The sequence below is a fragment of the Pavona decussata genome, unplaced genomic scaffold (genome assembly GCF_977016875.1).
Source record: "Pavona decussata unplaced genomic scaffold, jaPavDecu1.1 SCAFFOLD_254, whole genome shotgun sequence".
Lineage (NCBI taxonomy): Eukaryota > Metazoa > Cnidaria > Anthozoa > Scleractinia > Agariciidae > Pavona > Pavona decussata.
The window spans coordinates 166278-187799 of record NW_028145657.1 but is presented as its reverse complement, the minus strand read 5'-3'; the positions used below and the strand labels follow the sequence as shown (position 1 = coordinate 187799).

At 39.3% G+C, this 21522-nt stretch overlaps 1 protein-coding gene and 1 pseudogene across 1 annotated transcript in view; one reads left to right on the top strand and one right to left on the bottom strand.

Annotated features, from left to right (window-relative positions):
• The first annotated feature begins 3 nt into the window (after positions 1-3).
• LOC146456394 (uncharacterized protein KIAA1958-like) lies at positions 4-1815 on the top strand (annotated as a pseudogene).
• A 3966-nt stretch (positions 1816-5781) lies between these two features.
• The window catches only part of LOC146456393 (nck-associated protein 1 homolog), a 34661-nt gene continuing 18920 nt past the window's right edge, over positions 5782-21522 (bottom strand). The window contains exons 21-38 of the mRNA XM_085092591.1: positions 21044-21163; positions 20398-20537; positions 19924-20055; positions 19773-19851; positions 18962-18998; positions 18315-18417; positions 17423-17544; positions 16316-16413; positions 16138-16231; positions 15435-15517; positions 13110-13193; positions 11646-11727; positions 11354-11397; positions 10606-10675; positions 9838-9947; positions 8575-8661; positions 7105-7197; positions 5782-6447 (exon numbers count right to left, since the gene is read on the bottom strand). Of these exons, the coding sequence (XP_084948717.1) occupies positions 6424-6447; positions 7105-7197; positions 8575-8661; positions 9838-9947; positions 10606-10675; positions 11354-11397; positions 11646-11727; positions 13110-13193; positions 15435-15517; positions 16138-16231; positions 16316-16413; positions 17423-17544; positions 18315-18417; positions 18962-18998; positions 19773-19851; positions 19924-20055; positions 20398-20537; positions 21044-21163 (1602 nt within the window). The 3' untranslated portion in view covers positions 5782-6423. The remainder of the gene's footprint in view (positions 6448-7104; positions 7198-8574; positions 8662-9837; positions 9948-10605; positions 10676-11353; positions 11398-11645; positions 11728-13109; positions 13194-15434; positions 15518-16137; positions 16232-16315; positions 16414-17422; positions 17545-18314; positions 18418-18961; positions 18999-19772; positions 19852-19923; positions 20056-20397; positions 20538-21043; positions 21164-21522) is intronic.

The window sequence follows — 21522 nt, the reverse complement described above, 5'->3', positions numbered from 1 at the left end:
AGATTTACGCGCCAAAAAGCATCGAGATAAACTGATAGTCTCTTCGCACTAGAGAAGCCAGCTGATTGGTCATACGATTTTTTTTCACTAGTAAAAAACGACGTATCGACGCTCTGATTGGCTATATCATTATTTTCACAAGTGAAAAAGACCGTGTCGCTCGCTCGCCGCTCCTCTTGACTGACAATTAGCACATTTCTAAGAGCCTAGGCGCATTTTTCTTTAGAAAGATGGCTTCAAATCAGACTAACCGTTTTCAGAGCCTAGATTCATCCGTAGAAGAATTCATAGACGGACAGGAAAATGAAAACACAAAGAAAAAGACCAAACACGATGTTGCTCTGTTCCACGAATTTCTTGCTTTGAAAGGCGAGACGAAGCAAATGGACGAATTGACTCCTCAAGTGCTCAACAAGTTTCTCAGCGTGTTCCTTAGAACGGTTCGCAAAAAAGAAGACAACGAGGAATACGAGCCTAATTCTTTAAGGGCATTCTTCGCTAGCTTTGAGCGCCATTTGAAGAAAAAAAACTATGGACTTTGACTTATTAAAGACGTCCAGTTCGAGCAAACTCGGGAAGCGCTTCAGTCAAAGCAAAGGGATCTAAAACGGAAAGGCAAGGGCAACAAGCCTAATGCTTCTGCTGCTTTAAGTGAGGAAGATATTCAAGTTCTGTATGAAAAGGATCTCTTGGGAAGTTCCACGGCAGAAGCGCTTTTAAACACTGTGTGGTTCAACAACACAATCCATTTCGGGTTACGAGGCTGCGAGGAGCACAGAGAAATGTGTTGGGGAGACGTAAAACTTTGTCAAACTTCCACAGGGCAGGAGTACCTCGAATTCAATGAAAGAGAAACCAAAACTCGTTCAGGAAACGATCCTCGGAATGTAAGAGCCATGTTTGCTGTGCCGAACAACGAGAAATGTCCAGTAAAGGCCTACAAAGTCTAAGCAGAAAAGCGACCCGCGGAAATGAAAACCGACGATGCACCGTTTTACTTGGCAGTAAACAATGTAAAATCTGGCTCCGGCAAACCTTGGTTCAAAAAAACTCCAGTCGGTGTAAATAAGCTTAATACTTTAATGAAAGCAATGGCACAGAAAGCCGGACTCGGGCCAAACTTCAAAAACCACAGCGGCAGAAAAACTATGATTCAAACTTAAGTCAACAACGACGTGCCGCCAACTGATATTATGCAATTGTCAGGACACAAAAACGTTCAAAGTATCACTAGCTACTCTACCGTCTCACAGAAACAACAGTTGAACATGTCTCACACTCTCACTGGACTGAATTCGGGAGAAATAGCTCCACAGTCTGGTTCTTCTATTCCGGAGAAAACAAAGCGCGAGTTTGACGAACTCACTTATTGAACATTTCGTCCAACTTTTTCTCAGCTGAAGCAAGCAAGCAGCACAGCAGCCCCTTTCTCTTTTTTCAGGTGCCGTTATAAGTGGAGGACATATTAGTGTGGCAATAAACACTTTAAATCAATCGCCCACTCTTTCAGTGCGAGAGGAAAACCCTAGCAAAACTTATAAAAGAATCAAACCTCTTGATTCGGATTCTGACTAGTGTTTGTCAATTCAAGCATGCGGGTTCTGATAAACAACAAAAAATGAAGGCTCGGGTTTTCACTTCTGTATTTCAAATTTTGAACTTGCGTAGAACTATTTCGACATATTTTCAGGATGTCTTATTTTATTCTAACTAGTTCTGCCTTTTAACGGCATTTTTGCTTGATAATTTGGATGTAAAGTATTTTACAAGGAAGCCATTTCAGTGCAACTCTCGAACTGTGAGGCGGCTTGACCGCGCGTTTTCCTTTGAAAGAAAATAAAGATATGTTTATCTTAGAGTTCTGGCCCCAGTTGTTCAAAGGCCGGATAACTTTATCCAGTGGATAAGTCACTATCCGTCGGTTTCAATCTGTGCAAAGATTTCAGTATTTCATCGTGTACAAGCGAATATGCACACTCTAACCACAGTCTAGTTTAGGAGTGTACGAAAACCTTGGACAACGTTTAACGTGAAGTATATTTTAGACCCCGAGTAGTGCCTTGTCCAGCGGATAAAGTTATCCGGCCTTTGAACAACTGGGGCCTGTTCATAGGGCCTGTTCGCTTATGAATCTCGGTATGTATATAATAAATAAGTTATTTCACAGTTAGTTCACTTGTACGATTTTTATTCACTCGTTGTGTAAAACAAACGAACGAGCGAAACTTGTGAATAAAAATCGTACGCGCTCACCAAACGTGAAATAACCTATAATTATAACTTGATTTGGTAATTTTTTATCACGGTTTTCGACGCCATTTTGACGAGTAGGCAAATATGGAGTTCCATCCCCGCCAAAAATCAAAGTCGATCACAACATTCAACTTAACAGTTTAACAATAACTTGGCGAACATCAACATCATATTTCACTCTTCAACTTTGTACTTTGTATCACAAACATTGAAACTTTGGACATCAACTTTCAAAGTGACAGTTCAACGTTCAACTTTATCCATCAGCATTCATGTTAACATAATAACAATGGTCTTGGCACATGGGCTGTCAGCGAAAGATGACTTTTGAATCTCTAAGTCGAATGTTGAATTACCAAAGGCGCACCAATCCCGCCAAAATTGAACTTGAGAATTCGACCCGGGAATTCGACTTTCAAGTTGATAATTCAACATGAAACGTTACTTGTCAACATCCGTGTTTAGTAAAGAACATTGACGTAAATATGCTAGTTCACCATAACGTAATGTTCAATCTCTCAAAGTTGGTTGTTCAGTTATCAGTTTACGTACAAATCCCACCAAAAATCCTATTGAAGCGCTGTCGGGGAAGGGACGAGGAATTTTGTAAGGCCTTAGCTACTTAGCAGCGTAGCCTTAAAATACCAACCAATATGATCTTCAGTTGCAGAGTGCGATATCAGCAATAAATGATTTAGTCTCGAGAATAGACAACCTGCACGACCCATCCGAAATTGGTTCGATCATATTACGATTGGACTTCATGAATAGGATGCTGGTGAACTTAGAAGTACCGGATGATGTCGCAGCACTAAAAGCCGGAATACGGAATCCGGAATCGGAAACTACAATACAGAGAGAGAAATATTTAACGGTGAAATATATGACTTGGGGTAAAAATTACGGAATAAAAAAACTTAAATAACTCGTTGGCATAAAAGAAAATGCTGTTTATAAAGGAAGCAATGTCTTACGGGACAGGGAGAGGCAACGTGGATTGCTTCGGTCCGTACAGATGGCGGACTCTCCAATTAAAAAGCGGTAAGTTACCTGAGTGCATACTTTCTTCCTCTTTTGTTTCATCCATTTTCCGGATACCCCGTTTCAACTTGTTTTGAAAAAAGGCTGTTAAATTTTTCGGAAGGTAGCGAAGTGAAACTGCAAGTAGAGTGAGGGAACGGTTCAAGGTAAGTCAGCAAATCGGAACCGAAGCGCGCTAGAGGAGCAAAGTCTGATGAAAATCATTTGTTGGATTTACTGATTTTATTCCGGGTCGTAATTTATTTATTTATTCTATATGATTTACCCACAAATACTGAATAATTGTCGAACTACTGAGTTTGTCATGTTGCCGTAAGATTTTCGTCATATTGTGGGTGTTTTGCAGCGTCATTAATCAACCTGCAAACTGATAACAGATCATTTGTTGGCCATGCAAAATGAAACCTTGTGAACGCAATTTACTGTTGGTGATATTTGTGGTCTCCAGAAATCTTAATACAGTTTCAAAGCAAAACATAGAGGCCGTTTATAGACTATCAAATTAATTTTCTTTACTTCGTAGGCGATCATTTTTAAACCGTTAGAACACTCATTTTTCATCGGCTTGAAATAATGACTTTATTAGATTTTTTCTCTGGTGCAACGTATCGAAAAATATAACTTTTTTTTAGCTTTAATTGTTTAGTTTCCGTATTGTAGTTTCCGATTCCGCATTCCAGATTTTAGTGCTGCCATTGATTCTCCGCCATGACAGTTGGACTCCGGCTTGACCATGTGGTTTGCAGGCGAGGTTCCTTAGTATTTTGGTGAGTTATCTACTTGAAAGTCGAATTCAGTCTCAAGTTCAATTTTAGCGGGATTGGTGCGCCTTTGGTAACTCAACATTCGACTGGGAGATTCAAACGTCATCTTTCGCTGACAGCCCATGTGCCAAGACAAAGTTTCAATGTTTGTGATACAAAGCACAAAGTTGAAGAGTGAAATATGATGTTGATGTTCGCCAAGTTATTGTTAAACTGTTAAGTTGAATGTTGTGATCGACTTTGATTTTTGGCGGGGATGAAACTCCATAGGCAAACACGTCTGAAATTACAGTGTTTGTATGGGAATCCGATGTCAAATAATTTTCATAAAACATCGCTTCTGAAAAAATCATGAATTGGAAACTTTTAGCATTAGTAAAAGGATTTTAAGAAAAAAAAAATGGAGGGATGTAGCTGTGCCAGAAAGTGTCCAGTCGTGTTTTAAACTTTCCATACATTTGTCTGTATTTTTTCCCGCGAACTATTTTTAGTAGCAGTTTACGGCTGGTTCGCTGTACACTTCGCTGTTGCACTTCTTAAAATCCTTTTACTAATGCTAAAAGTTTCCAATTCATGAATTTTTCAGAAGCGATGTTTTATAAAAATTATTTGACATCGGATTTCCATACAAACACTGTTATTTCAGACGTGTTTGCCTACTCGTCAAAATGGCGTCGAAAGCCGTAATAAGGCCTATTACTCTGGCAGCGTGATTTTGTAGTTTTTGTAGTTTCTCACTCAGCTGTTGAGATAAGCCATCCCAAACAACACTGCAGTAATCAAAATGTGGTTCGATAAGACCTTTGTATATTTCAATAGCGGTGTGCATTGAAATAAAAGGTCTGACTCGCTTCTAGATAAACAGTTCCAGTACGTTGGACGATCACATTTCCCTGCGTTTTCGACGAGCGGAATCTGTTCAAAACTTACACTTACACGGCAAATACAAGATACTGGAAATCTACATCTACGAAATTATTTCTAACCCTCAGGAAAATATCCGGAAATTGTGCAATTTTCTAGAGGTAGACACTAACAAAGACTATATTGAAGTATGTTCCAAAATTATTTTCTCCAAACCATCGCAGACACGACACTCCGTGATGTGGACCGCCAAACAGAAGGCACGATTTACAAGTGAAGTGAAAAAGTACCCATTTTTAAAACGGTTTTCATTTTATAGCAAGTAAAGTTTCAAATGTAAAGGTTTCCCTCAAATGTGCATGACAAGTTAGTTACAGGAGAAAGAGAGGCGTAATTTTAATTATCTTCTGAGATGAAGTAACTGGATAAATTTGTCAAAATCATTCACCGTTTCAACTGAACGCTTTGACTCTGTCTCTGAAGCATTGATCTAAATCAGTCACGGATTGTAACAAGAGAAAATAACTTATTTACTCTTCACTGTAGTGAATACTTGTACGCGGTGAAGATAATAGAATGAACATTGACATCAATGCCGGACTACCTAAATATTCCATCCCTAACTTTCATTTCAATGGCCAACAAGCCCTGGAACGGAATGCCGTGAACGGGTTTGCGAAAGCGTTCGTCATACTTTTATAATACATCGTGTTTACACTTGTAAACAAGGTGTTGTTCCTTTAACAAAGGATAAAGGCATCAGTAAAATGGGGATTTCACCAGAAAAGAACTAAGAAATTCACAGGGGGTGGGAGCGATAGATCAGAAAGACGGCGCAAAAGAAAATGCTCTCAGTTACTTCATTTGTCATATAATTTTTATTAAAAATACTGTTTACCTTAGTAGTTAAAAATATCTATAACATACAAAACGTACAACACTGCCTCTCAAATAAGCGGATTCCTTGTGTAGCTGGTTGCATTGTTCGCGTGAAGAACATAAAGAAAATACCATAAACCGGTTTCCCGAAGTCTCTTTCTTGCTATTACCGATTTGATAAATTTAATAGTGAAAAAATATGCAATCTTGTGGTCTTGTTTATCAGCAATTCAAAGACCTACAAGAAAGGATGGCCCGGCTCAAAATACTCAGCCTGAGTTTACAAAAATGTTGGTCTCTCTTCCGGCGGACGTCTTATCAAGGAGAGTTTGACAGTTGCAAAATCACACTGAATAATGGTAACTACTTCCAATGCTAGGGTTCACCTGCTGCATAAATTTACCACGAAAAAAATACAAATTATTTTTACAAATTTCTATCATATATATCGTATAGCCCTATTTATGAGGTATTATGAATGTCTTGATGATTAATTCCGCATTCTTGTTACATTCCTCCTGAAACTCTTATTTCTATTTTGAGGAAAAACTAGAGTCGATCACCGTGTAGTAGTAAATTATTGCGGCGTTATTCAAACTTAAGAATCTTGATACATTTGCAGTCACAGCCAGATCTCCAGTTTCTTCTACAAACAAAACAATATAATTGTCATCAGAAGTTGTAGTGAAAGTCTTTTATCGTTCTGGGAGAAACTTCCAAAGACTAATGGGCTTCTCTAAAAACAGCCGTTAGCCAGTAGATGAAGAATGATACCTTCAGTTTATTGCTTATTGTCTTCGTACCAGTCGTTATCGTCGTTGTTCCATTTCTAGCCGCTGACATATACCGGGCTATATGCTAAGTTCAAGGTAGCCTCATGATGAAGGTCGATTAATGGGAGGAAATGGATGAAATGAAACGGAATTTATAAAGAAGATCAACTAAATACAACTTGCTGGACTGACAGTGAAAACCAATAGGAAGTTTCTGAGTTGCTTTGAACCTCACTACGAAAGCGAGGCTAACTGCAAAGCTTTTTTATATGAAAATTAGTTTTCATTCATATGCAAAAAAACTTATTTTTATATGAAAAGCTTTGCACTAAGCCTCGCTTTCATAACGAAGCAACTCCAAAATGGCCCATTGCCCTATGACTCAAAACGTTGATGGTATTCCTTGTTATACTAGTAAAAATTGTAGTACTGGAATTCAAGTTACGAAAACATCTAAGTTAATGAAGTTGTTCTTCTCAGATTTCTACTGTACCCTTAAACAGAGAAAATGTTTTAAGGTTTCAACTCACTTTGTACACTTCATGATAGGCATTCCTCAGCAAAGCATAAGGGAAACACGACTCCAATACGTCCATCGTTAGGTAAGGGGATTCATTAACGATCTGTGCACAAAAATAAGATAAACATAAACATTTAAAGGAAGCCAAATATTAACATACTTGCTTAAAGAAACAATACTTTTATCAAAGAAAACAATAAATAGCGATAGCCCTTAGAATTGTACCATTCTGTTCCACATTCTACTAAATGGGCCATTTTCGTATTCTCGGTATTGAACTGAATCTAGCTTACAACGAAATTCCTCCTCTTGAGCCTCCAGTTCAATTCAGAGAATACGGTCCATGTCCTCAGGTAATTAGCAACTCGGGAATGTTATGGAATAAACGGTAAAGGTAAAGTTCGTTAGTCATCCGTGGTACTTGCAATTGTGTAAATGGTACGTTTGTTATAATAAATATTCTCAGAAATGTTAGAAGGGTTTTATATACCCGAAACGTCTGTCTTTTTTTTTCAAACAATGCTGACACTTCATTATAACATCAATCCTATCACTTATGATATGGAATGTTGTTTTATCGAATACTTTTGTATTGACCTATGCAAGTGCATGATATTAATATTATAACGGAAATAAAGAGAGATGTAAAGAATCGACCATAAGAGGACACAGAAAAAAATCTAAGCCCCAGATGGGATTCAAACCCACGACCCTCCGTGTTCTAGATAGGATGCTCTAACCTCTGAGCTACTGAGGACTCGTTAGCGAGAAAGGGTGATTTTTGTGGGTTGGACTTACGGACCGCATCACGCAGTCACGCAGTCACGTTTGTATTGGTCTCAAGGTTAGCTCTTTAAAGGGGCAGTATCATGGGAAATCGATGGGAGATATCATGATTTTTAGCCAAAATTCACTAAATTTAAACTTTGAACACTGTGTTACTTAATTTCTCAATCGCTAATTTAAAGAAATATTAATAGTGATTCTAAGACGAAAGGTTGAACCAAAATATAGTACAACCGGCGATTTTAGTGCGTTACAACAGCGAAATTTGAAAACGTCTGCCAGACGTTTTCAAATTTGAACCCCTCTCTATCTTGGTCATCTGCCGGCGAAAATATCCGTGTATACTTTCTTTGCATTGTGATTGTCTTTTTTATAGAATTTTGCCATTATATCTTGGCTGCTATCAAGCGAATAGCGTCTTTCCGATTTTCAATGTGTTACTAAAAATAGCGTGATACTGTCCCTTTAAGGCCCCATCTACACTTCCCTGGGGTCGCGGCCAAAAATAGCCCAAGAGGATCATACCTCCGACACTTCAGCAAAAGCACTTTGAACCTTGGACTGGTGTCAAGTGACAATGAAAATTTTTTCCTCCAATACTAGCTGCATACCTGCCTTTCACAGTGGAACGTTATATTTAAAACTTGCTGAGAATGAACAAAAAGGAATGGCACACAAAACGTAATACACCCACCATGTCTATCAACAGGTAGGTTGATTCACGAGTCTTTACGTCTTTCTCTGCTTCAATGCCCAGCTTCAACAGACTGGAAGATGCGATCTGAAAGTACACCACGGTAACTCTATATCTGCAATGCCTTTTCTGCTACAACGCAAAATTAGCGTACTAGAAAACAACAGTGCGAGGCTCTGTGGAAATCTGATACCCAGTAAACAACTCGCAAAAGTCATATGGGGAAACAATAATAAGCAAAATAACAAACAAACATCCAAAACATTTTCTTTTTTATCTGCTTTGAAGCTGGTTTCATGGATCTGTCGCATCGAATACTGATAACGGAAGTAAAATATATGAAATACAGATAGTTGAACTGCGGATGAAAGAATTTTAATTATTTAAGAGAACATCGCCATTATGTACGCAACTTACGCATGCAGCTGCGAAGTGGAAGCCTAGAAAACTTTAGGCTCCCAGGTTGCTTGACAGCTGAGTTGGTGGAGCGCTGCACAGTCTCCGCTCTTTCTTCTCCTAAGTTCTGTAGCACACGCGATGATCTAGTCCCTCCTTGTTCACTCTTCAGATCACTTTAATTTGATCTGAGGGAAAAAGTACCACTCCTCGCAGTCTAGCGCTGCACCGATACCGCCGAGGACACGGGCTCGAATCCCGTTGTAGCCTGTTTTTGTTGTTGTTTTGTTTGTTTTTCCAGAAATTTTTTTCGCAGCTGCATAACTTACATTCATAGCTGGGATGGTCTCTCTTTTCTTAATTCGAATAACAGTTAAGTTTCAGATACTGAAGAATCAAATCTGCCTCTCCTCCGCAGTTAGGTCATCCATCTCTCAAAGCAAAGTGCATTTCTTGTTGCTTGAGACGTTATTTGACAATTATCCTGCGAAATCGCACGGAATATCGCCTGATACATAACCGTAGGCCAAGTTGGCTAAAATCACGGGACACTGCAAGATTGAGCAGGATAATTGTTTTATTATTCAACACATTGATAACAAAGCACAGTGGTTTTTGTTGTTGTTGTTGTTGTTGTTGTTGTTTTTGCAAAAAACCTGAGAGATGATCCTCCAAGGTCATTGTTTGTTTGAAAACTGGCTAAGATGCAAAATACGAATCGGACCAAAAACAGGCTTTTGAGAACACAAACCCAACTTTAGTTCATAGTATGTTTTAATACTTAATTCTATTTAAAGATAAGGACCTTAACTGTATATTACGGAAAGACAGCTTCGAAGAGGGAAAAACCATAGCATTCGCACTTACAGCCAAGAATTCTCGGAGCCTTTCCTCCACATTATCCCCATTGTTAAAACACAATGCTCCCGCCAAGCGATTGATAGCTGCTGCCATACAATGGGAATTGTTTTCATGCGCTAGGAAATACAATTCAAGCAACGCTGTTTAAGTATTGAACTAAAAACAACTGTCAATAGAGTTCTTACGACTGTAAATGGTTTGAACCCAGGAGTTATGTCATAAGTAGTGTTACTGAGATGAAAGCCACTGAACAGTACTTGCCTGTGATGCTATTGTAGGTTCTATTTGTTATGCTGTACAAGGTGCTCTAACTTCTCAGTTAATCTATGCTGAATACCATCGTTGGTGTACCTTTTCCAATCAAATCTACTAAGCCGTAGTATTTTCAGATGCTGCTTATTATGCTGTACAAGGTGCTTCTAACTTTGCTAATTCAAACCAGGGTTACTAAGTAATACTTTCGTGTGGTGGTGGTGTTTATTACGCAGTACAAGGTGTAACCTACTTCGAAAACTGTGGATTTAACTGTTTAGCGTCACCACTCACATAAAAACTACTCTTCCCGTACTTTGTTAGGCCGCTGATAATAAGAGACTTTGGCTCAGTGTGAAAAGCTAACTTCTCGTGTAAATAATTGGATCAAACTCGCCCTAAACCACCCTTGAAACTAATACTGCGCCATGTACCGTGATTCAAGCTAATTCAGTATAAAAAGAATGAATCTTAACCTGCGAGGAACAGAACAGCCTCTGAGAGAATTTCGATCGATATTACCTTCCAAGTCTGCATTGTAATCAGAAGAGTCTTTGTAGGCCAAAGATGGAAGAGCAACAGCTACAAACACCTGCGGTTAACGGGATTACAGAAACCAATGAGTTAGCACGCGTGAAGTTAGAGGCTGATATGGACACATAAAAATCCAAATGAAGCCTTTATAAAGGGTAATTCACGCTTATAATATATGATGGGGAAAACAGCCAAAAGTTCAGAACAGTTCAGAACCTAACTACCGATTGCGTTTTACGGCGTATTTTATTATAGTTATAACGTCAACCAACCAGGGAGCATTAAGAAAAAACAAGGAAGCAAAACTAATCAGCCCTTTAAGTCTCAAAAGTCTCAATATAGTGACAAGCATCTAATTTGTCCTTACAAGATCACTACTACTTAACCAAATTTACAGGACATGAGAATGAAGGGAACTGATCACCAATGGTAAATTCTCGTTACTGTACCATAACAAATATACGAGAACAGTAGGGAGAATTTGTATCTTGATATTGGACGTGAACCCTTGAGCCTACAGATGAAAATACCGCAGCAGCGACTCAAACGTAACCGATAGAAGAGCTGTTAATTTCCATGTTTATATTCCATTCTTTTTGCCCAGTGAGACAGAAATAAGGTGGACAGTGATCAGGTCATGTTATCATCATCTAAATACTTCATGAATGACGGCGTCATGTGTGCTCAACCCCTCCGTTGTAAACTATGGGCTTTAACTTGTGAACAGAAAACTCACCAGGAATAACGACCAAATTAAAGAATCTTCTTCTGGCTTCTTTTCTGCAGTTCATGTAAATAAAACAATCAATCGAAACTATGACTGAAAACGCAGCACTCAGATCATACCAGGCATTAACCAATCAACGGAGTAAGTGGGCAATCAAAGAATAATCAACTCACACTCACTTCTCCAATTACAACTGAAACGTTTAATTTCTGGACGAAAGTTTATGCGCAACATTACAAATTTATTTCTTGTTTCACTGAGGTGACATTTTGAGATCAGAAAATAGAAAAACACCTCCCACCTTTATGAGTCCGGAGGGCTTGGCAGAGAACTGGATCGATCTCACACTGCAAACCTGCTGATGTCGCCATTTCTTCCACAAGCTTTATAGAAAACAACGAACGAGAAAAATAGAAACTGTGAACTGAGAAATGCAGTTTCACAAACAAGTAGTAAATTAAAGTAAAGGGAACAGGTCAAAAACTTTAACTAACCACAACTATAAGGAATGGAAACCTTCGGCACGTTTTTAATGGACAGAAAAACACATAAGAGCGTACACCGATCAAAATAAGCCTCTTAACAAGTGCTATTGATTCAAAACAAGGGAATATGCACATGTAACCCCTAAGTTTGTTTGAAAAGGACGCCTTAAAGTTGTGAATGTCGTTGAGGTAAGCAAGCTGTAAGCGCACAGAAATCGAACGAGCTCTTGTTCGAACTGTTAGTGTGTTCTTTTGAGCTCAGAGGAAAAGCAAATACAAAAGCAAACGTTTCTTGTCATACGGTATGCCTTTCCAGTTCTGTGTAGACTAGTAAGAATTCAAACCGCTCCTTTTCTAAATCTAAGGTCTAATTTGCTAAGTCGCATCAAATGCGACTCAAACCTAAGAAAAACGGACAAAATCTCAGTGAATCAGTCCATCAGTCCAATAATCACACAAATGACAAGTAACACACTTTACTTAAGTTTAAGAGGTGAATGGTATAAGCATATGTAATCAAATGTTGACGAGTGAAATTAGAAAATAATTTCACGCGCTCTTTGAAAAAATTCCAATAATTTCTCGAGCGTTTAGGCGAGGGAAAATATTCAGTTAGAATTTTGACAAAACGCAAGTGAAATTATTTCCTAATTTCACGAGTATACCATTTGATTACCTTTTAATATCATGGGTGACAAATTACACTCACAATCGTGGTCGGTTCATCACACCAGTTCTCAAAAACCTTCACCCAGTTAATTGTGCTCTTTCGCGTATTTAGGTTTTCTGCAGCGGCTTTTAATACCTTAACTTCTTTAATCCGTAACATCTTTAAACCTGGACGCCATCTTGGCACTGAGATATAGGAAACGTTTTCATAGCAATTTTGTAATTTCAAAATTTTTATACATTAACGCTGAAATTACGCGCCAAAATTAAGGAGTAATTTGTCACCCATGATATTAGGGTAGAACAGAGAGGAGATTCACTTCTCATGTGTAAATTAAATTACACTGAATGCGACTGACACGTATACTGCCTCCTCTCTTTAGTCGAACGCGGTTGAGTAGGGTGCGCATGGTGTTCAAGCCCGGCGCCCCTTTCTTCCCGCTTTTTCCATGAAATGCGTTGGCGCCTGAGGCCGAACATCGCGCAGAATGCCTGGCAAACAGTTGTTGAATGATTCAACAACTGTTTGCCTTTACAAAATATCAGTTCTCAATCGCAAAAATATCAACCCGCAACCAATTCACGCTACAAGGTAGGCAAGAGATTCCTACCGGTCGATCGTTGTTTCCGTGAGGAAAATGTTCTTTGAAATCCACAATGGAATTCAATAGGAATGGCACCCTCTTCTTTAAAACCTGTTCACAACGAAATTATATTAAACTTACAAAAATAATAAGCACTTCAAGAAATTAAAGTTCATACAGAGAAAAGAGCAGTAAGCGCGACAAATTGAAAACAGACCGTGTCAACTAGCTGTTAAGGTTACCCTATACCTTCAGAGGTGTCTTCAGACTCGGGTGTCTCGCGTCCAAGCGATGTAACACGTCCGGTTTAAACTGTAGATACCTGAACCCTTATATCAAATTAAAGCTTATAGAACTGGCTATCCAACTAAACCAAGAATTTTAAAATAAAGTGAATTGCCGAATTTTTAGCGCTGTTTTCTCGAATACATTTTTTTCACTTGGAGGAGCCACTTCAAAGAGCTAAAACTCAAAATGAATTTGTCCGTTTGCCTTCAAATTTGGACAGTAGCTAGTTTAACATATAAACAACAAAAAACTGTCTGCGAAATTTTTCTTTCGAAATATTTTTTCTCCGAGAGCGAGTTTTGTACGATTACTCCACATTTTTTTCATCCTATTTCGAAATTTCGAAATCAAGGAATCGTATCAATGACTTGCTTTTCCGCGGGGCAAGCTGCAAAGCAAAGAAAGCTTCTTCTTCAAAAGAAAGCTTCTTTACCATGGCTATAACACCAGAAGCCGTGATTTGTTGCGCCCTCCCTTCGCAAAAACTGCTAAGTATCAGGGGAGCTTCAGAATAAACGGTGCTCGAACTTATAACACCATCCCGAACTGAAAACCATTAGACAGGTAGAGGCGTTCAGTAAATTCAAAACCAAACTAAAGTGCTATCTTAAGCAGTAACGCCCGCGGTACATGCTGCATTTACAACTTAATTATTTGTCTAGTTTTTTTTTTTTTTTCTTTTGTTTTTGTTTCAATGTTTTGTGTTTTGTCTTGTGCTGTGTCAGGGCTCCATTTAAACTAGCTCTGCTAAATTGGATGCCCCTGGATAAATATTGAATTAAATAAATAAAATAAATAAAAAAATTTTCACTGCGATTGAATATGGCAAAACGCAGACACGTTTTTTTAGCGCTTTGGGTCCGGAAACTGACGAGCAAATTAAATTAGCAAAAAATAAAATTCACTTTGACTTGTAGCTTTAAAAAGGTGATTCGGACGCTCGCAATTAGAGGTCGTGAAAAATTCGACAATTCATTTTATTTCAAAATTCTTGGTATGGTTTTATAGTCAGCTCTATAAGCTTTAATTTGATATAGGGGTTTACGTATCTTCAGTTTAAACTGGACGCGCTACATCGCTTAAACGCGAGACACCATTGAAGGTATGGGGTAACCTTAAGGAAACACCAACAAACATAATTCATTGGGTCAACTCGTACGCTGAGTACCAGACGGCAACACAGTCTGTATTTCTTACTTTGGTCGGTTGTACGAACGCATGTGGCATTTAAACGAAAGGCCTAAATGCAGATGAGACGCTTTTCTTTTCGCCTCAAACCCGCGCGCGAGAATCCACGCGATTCGCGTGTCCCTTGGTGAATTTCAGTAAGTTGGTCATTCTGTTCAGTAAACAATAGTACAATAAAAAGACGAGTGCACGATACCTCAGTTTTTGGATCTCTTTACGGTAAGCACTTAACCTTTAGTTATCAACTTAGTTCATACAACACAACTCTGTTGTCGACGCCGCACTATAGTTTCTTTAGAGCTAAAAACTAACCTCTCACCAATCCGTTTGTAAGTTGACTGGTCAGCTAGCCAACAAATCACTTGTTGCTGCACTCTCCATCATGATCTGTCAACCCACTGGTTACCAGTCAGTCCGTAGTCAGTAGAAACAAATGTTTGGTTTTCTCAACAGAGTTGATAAGGTAATTTGGCCAAACGTAAAGAGATTCCAGTGCTAACGTTTAGAGCGTAAGACTTCGTCAATACACATCCTAGTCAACAGAGTCGGTCATTCAATCAGTCAGTTAGTCAAACAGCCAGGCAGTCTGTTGTCAGCCGTCAGTCAGTCAGTAGCAAGTCACTCGGTCAGTCAGCCAGTCAGTCACTCAATCAGACATTCAGGCAGTCACTCACCCACTCAGTCCGTCAGCCAGTCAGTCACTCAGTCAGACATTCAGGCAGTCACTCACCCACTCAGTCAGTCAGCCAGTCAGTCACTCAGTCAGACATTCAGGCAGTCACTCACCCACTCAGTCAGTCAGCCAGTCAGTCACTCAGTCAGACATTCAGGCAGTCACTCACCCACTCAGTCAGTCATTCAATCAGGTAATCTTACCGTTTCTAGAGCTTCTTGGGTCAGAGAACGGAAGGTTAGAACAACCCCGACAATAGTAACTCTCACCACAATATCTTCGATATCTAAAGAAAGAGAATAGGGAGTGAAATGTAGAAACATTAAACATAAAACCGTCACTAAATCATCATTCCATAGTTTGCGTCAATGCATCAGTTAACTTGAATACAAAAAACGTAATCAACCAAATAGAACCAATCAAGCCTCGAAACAATACAGTCAAAAGACATCAAGTGCGAGAAAGCGCGAGCGAAAGAGTCAAGATGGGTTTGATTTGACCTGTTATTGGTTGAGAAAAGTTATTCGGCGGTACCAAGCTGTAAAATGTATCCCAGAATTCATTAAATTCCAAAATGACAAAGAGCATAGAGCACTCGTTCGAAGGTGTAAAGCAATTTGTTCCAATTCACCGCCGGTATGTCGTAGAGAAACCTGGGGCTGCACTGGGACTGAAAGTAAATATGGCTGGCGATTATGTTGCAGGTACGGCAGCGGTAAATAAGAACCACGCTTAAAATGAACAATAGTGCAGTAAAACAAACTTAAAGCAAAACAGAAGTAGTTGGCAGAATGCACTCCATACTAGTGCGCGGCTAATGACCTTCTTATGCATTTCTAAGCGAACGCAACATTTAATTCGACACTCAATTGAAAACTGCCCTATTTAATGATATCGTTTACTTACTTTTTAGTCTTCTAATAAGCTCCATACACTGTTCTGGCTTGTCGAAACTTGTACGTAAGCTGGTCAAGACATCCTTGTTTTGAATTACTAGTTTCTGTGCAAAGGAAGGAAATTAACTAAGTCCGCGTGCTTTACAACTTGATCAAAATCGCCTCCATGATAATTCAGTATCACGCACCTTGATCTCACCAACTTGCGAAGCAATTTGAATCATCATTTTCTGTCCCATGTGTTTCATCCCATAAGCGCCAAGCAGTTCACCAAGGGCTTGCAGTTCTACAAAGTAAAAGAGCGTAAGATTTCATTTTTTTTAAACTTAGCGATACTTTAACAGCTCAAAAAATATCTGCGGCCACAGAAACTGCAACGATAACGCTTTCACGTTTTGGCACGTACGAGTGCACAATGTTCAGCCGATGCCGGAAATGCAGCACGGAACATTGCCTAGTGTAGCACAGGCTTAAATTGGACTTGAAATGGATAAACTGCCATTGTTTTGTTAAAGTAGTTACGCTGTAGAGCGGTTTTTAATTCAGTGTTGTAAATCCAAAACCAAAATACTTACACTGGCCAATCAACACAGACACAAACAGCGTAATGAACTAATCAGAATAGGCCATTTTTACGATGCCGTCATTTACTGGAACTAACAGAATCCTTCAGTTTTGATGTTTTCTCTTGCAAATTAGGGATATTGTTATCTAAACCTCACTGGAGTTAGAAAATTTAAATAAGAAAGGAAAAACAAAGAGGATTCTGGTAGTTGTAGTAAAATAACGCCATTGTGAAAATCGCCTATTCGTAGTAAATACATGCAACCTGCGCAAAGTGCGGGAAAAACGTTCAGGCCAGTCATGATTGGTTTTGGTTTTCTTCTTCATTGGTTGAGAAAGCGGCAATAGTTTATCAACCAGTCACAGAGAGAAGTGAAGTAAAATCAAAGCAAACCAGGAATTACTTTCGACACTGAATTGAAAACAACTCTGACTTCTACTAAAATAAAGTTCCCTGTAAATTCTGGAAACATATTTTTAGAGAACGAAGTTAGCAGTAAATTACTTACCGCTAGAATAAAAGGATTCGCAATGTGTTACACCATGTGATAATCACTTGAACATTCATCTGTACCTTAGCGTATAATAATCACATGCACTTGCATTGTCACGCACGTATCCAGATAGTGTGTATTTATTGCTCCCAGCAACTTAATGTATTCAGTTTTCAACATGCTACCGCACAATAAACAAATGGAATACTGATTTAAAAATTACCATGATCTACCCACCGTTAACATCAGTGTACTCCTCGGCTCTGAACGACTGACCAGGTTTGTTGACAAACGCGCGGCGACGAGGCGAGAATACAATGCTCTCTGTCATGACCCGCCGCAAGAAGACATCAAGGTACCTGAAAGTAGATTGACATGATGTGTATCAATATTACTAGAGCTAATTGCCTGGAGAGAAAGAAAAGTTGTGCGAGCACAAGGGCACAAATTTGACTCCTCCTTAATAAATCAATTGACGGACCTGCCTCTTTCGTACTCAAGCGCGCTTTACACATTCTTCGATTCTGGGGAAACTTGGGAACGAATTGTAGAATTAATTGTCCAAGCACGCAAAGCATCTCGGGAAGCGCGATTTTCATTTTCTCGATTGACCCCTCCCATGGTCCTTTGCGTTAACCTGAAACCTTCTCACGTTTCTTTGGATGAAGAGTAAGTGGCTGTGCCCTCTTCTTTAGTAATTTTTCTTTCTTGTATTAATGTAACTCTGTATAATTTCTGGGCACGAATAAAGATTGTTGTTGTTGTTGTTGTGATGAGGAAGTTATATTTTCTTTTTTCTCTTCTGCAATTTTGAGACGCCCAGGTACGAGACAGAAACTCGATCGGCAGCTCATTGAGGAGGCTCCACCGCACTTCAACACCACACAAACATTCCCGCCAGCCGCGCAAGCTATCGCATCGTATTCGTTGTTGTTTTAGTTGTGGTTGTTTGTTTGTTTGTTTGTTGTTGTTGTTTTCTTTTTTGGCATTATTCCTCATTAGAGACCCAGGAAGGATTTTAATCTTTGGGCCAATGGGCCTGGATATGGATATTTTCTGGAAAAACACATTAATAGATGTGACAAAAACCACATGCTGAGAACAGGGTAAGGAGAATATCAAGACTGACCATGTTGAGTACATGTTGGTGATAGTGATGGCACCCTGGCTGTCTTCCAGCTGTGTTTGTTGGAGAAGCACGTGGTTAAACAGACGAGCCATGTCTACACCAGCTATAATCACAAAGTAAACAAATAGGAATTATTATAATTAAACACTGACCAAGGCAAACAAGGTGTCTTTTTCTGTTATTAGAAAGCGTTTCGAGGCTAATCTTAAGTTCAATAGAGTTTGAAAGCAGCTTGATTAAGCATATAGCACAGAGCAATCTACCGGAGCCTATATCGTTGAGCTGACGAAAAACTAACACAAAAAAGCTGGTTCTCGGTAGCTTTCATTTGTACGCAGATCACACAAAGCAATATTAGAAACACATTACACAACATAAAGGTTTTGCATCTGCCAGTGAAACGTCATTTTCCAATTTTATACTATTTCTTAAAAAACATACTTTGAGAGACTCGCTAGTTTTTTGTGCCGTCTTTTGTCTTTTGCTGAAATTATAAAAAGGAACATACTCCCACTTTTAAGAAGAGACCGCAGCCGATTGTTCTCTTTATTTGCTCGCTCTCTGACTCACTCGCTCGCTCGTTCATTTGTTTCTTTTGGAATCCGAATGAGAAACGACAAAAGCGATTTTCAGGTGTGAGATCTTACTGAAATTTTCCAGGCTCCTCAAAGTGGCCATCATCGCCTGGAAAAAGAAAACAAACAAAACAAGTGAGACAGAATCCCTAAAATGAAACTAAGTAAATAGAGAACTAAGAAGAGGAGGTTTTATCCCACGCCATAGAGAATACAGCCAATCAGAAAGCTAGAAACCCGTTGCATATTTTGCGGTATGCAACGGGTAGTATTCCACGAAAAAATCCCTACAAATTTTTCCCGCCAGAGGACCGATTAAAAAGTCTGCGACAGGTAAAAATTTTCATTCAGAAAAAATTACTGTTAACAACTATAACATGGCAGAAGAATACCTCAGTTTTGACCTTAATTTTGAATTCCTGGAACCAGACGTCAAACAGGAAATTAATTCAATGAGTGGCATGGGATAAATTAATTATGCAGTGCTTTCTCGTGACATACTGTGAATATCCCATTCGTGACTTGATTTTTCTTAGTATACACACGAGGCGAGTGTGTATACTAAGAAAAATCAAGTTACTCGTGGGATATTTCACGGTACACCACTCGAAAGCATTGCATAACTAGTACATATCACTTGCAGGTTATATGCTTCTGCTTGCAGTCAACAGTTGAAATACAGACAATTGGCGCAGGACGCAGTCTTCCGGCAGGTCAGCGGTTAGCGCATACGTCCAACTGGTGTACGGAAGATCATGAGGTTGGAATCTTGTCGGGGAGTCAGATTTTTCTCTTTGTTACACACTGGTAACATGACAAACAATACATCTTTCTCATTTTATCACCGAACTTAAAATTTACTATCGTTCATCATTAATTATACCTTGATGTTGCCTAGCACCTCAGACGGACGCGCAATCCTTAGGTTATCGGCATCAAATTGGACCATTGTGACCACAGACCTACCAATCAAAATTACAGGGTTAAGAAGAGACCTTTGCAAAAGACAATAACCAAACTTTCTTTGTCCTTACTTTGTGAAGAATTCCTCCAGCTGAGAGTTCAAGTATTCCCGAGGAGCAAAGATGTGTTCCCATACTGGAATAGCATCGGTGTAGGTGATTCCGCGGCAGATTTCTGTCAAGGCAATCAGCTTTCGATCCAGCCTAACAAAATAAGATTGAATGATTTATTTCACAACACAATTCCAACAAGGAGGCTCACAACAACCGCTCGCTTGGTATCCATATGGTTGATTAGTGTTTGTGCTTTAGAGTATATCATGCCTCACACTACTTTTTCGCTTGTAGAGCCTCCTTTAATGGTGATTCTGGTCAGCAGAATTTCTTGCTTTCCTTACAAGGTAATCATTGAATCCACAGTGACTTGGAGAAAACTTTGCACTGCTAAAAAAGACTGCTAATAGAAAGGCTTATCCCACATCCTAAATTTGTGTTTCCACGCTTCTTATACTGATTAATCCAGGTTTAAATGTGTGGTATGCTCACGTTGTGAGGGACTCTCTGCTCTTGCGGAAGCTCTCACTGCCAGGTGGTACAAACTCGCTTTGTACATTCTTTTTGTTCTTGTCCTTCTTTCTTTCTCCAGAGAGCTCTGTCATAAGACGAACTGCTTGCAACTGCCACAACTATTACATGACCAAAAGTAACAATAATTCAGTGCAAAGCGCGAAAGTATACAAGTGTAGTAACGCATCCAGTGAACCTATTGAGTAACACTTTCCGGAAAATATGCTCGAGTTCTGATTGGTCAGCAAAGCGTCGTGAAAACGTGTAAAAAGAGTTTTATCAACTTTGCACTTTGACACCATTTGCTAACATTCTAAGTGTTTCACTCATAAGTCGTTTGAAAGGTGTCCTCTCACACGGCAAGGATACGTTAATTCACTTAGCAACGTCGCTGGCAATAAGATGACGGTGCCTTAAGCTAGCAAACTAACAAAACAAAAAGAAAAAAGCCAACAGATAACCAACTCTAGTGATTGACGGTTTCTTAACGATTAGCCTACATTAAATTCGCTGAAACAAGTTCTCGCCAAAATAATGCATTTAGGTATTTGTTTTGTAAAGAGAAGATCCTTTTTTAACAAGTCCCGGCGACACTTTGAGATGTTTTGAGTTCCAGACCACTGACCTGTTGATTGAGATGAATATGATCAGGACACAGCTGGCTCAAGATATTCCTGGCTTCTTTGGCCATGGAATCTAAAAACAAGTTTACTGCTGACAGACTGCGATCCCCGACTGGATGACGCTACAAAGAGAAAAGCACTGTTAGAAAGGGTTACGGGTTCAGTTATAAAAACACTGAAACACCCACGGGTTGCTCTTGTATGGACCCCAATAGGAAAAGGGAAGAGGAAAATGGGCAGCCCTGAGGCCACATGGCCAAGGAAGATAGTAGCTGAGCGAGGGTATGTCTTGGGGTGAAGCTCAGGTCGTAGCTAAAATAAGGGTTGATGGAGAGACATTGTTGCAGCCATATACTCCACAAGGAGTGAAGAGGTGTCAGCCAGTCAATCTGTCAATCAGTCAATTACTCAGTTAATCAGACAGCCAAATGGTCAGTCAGACAGTAAGTCAATCAGTAAGTCAATAAAAAAGGTCAATCAG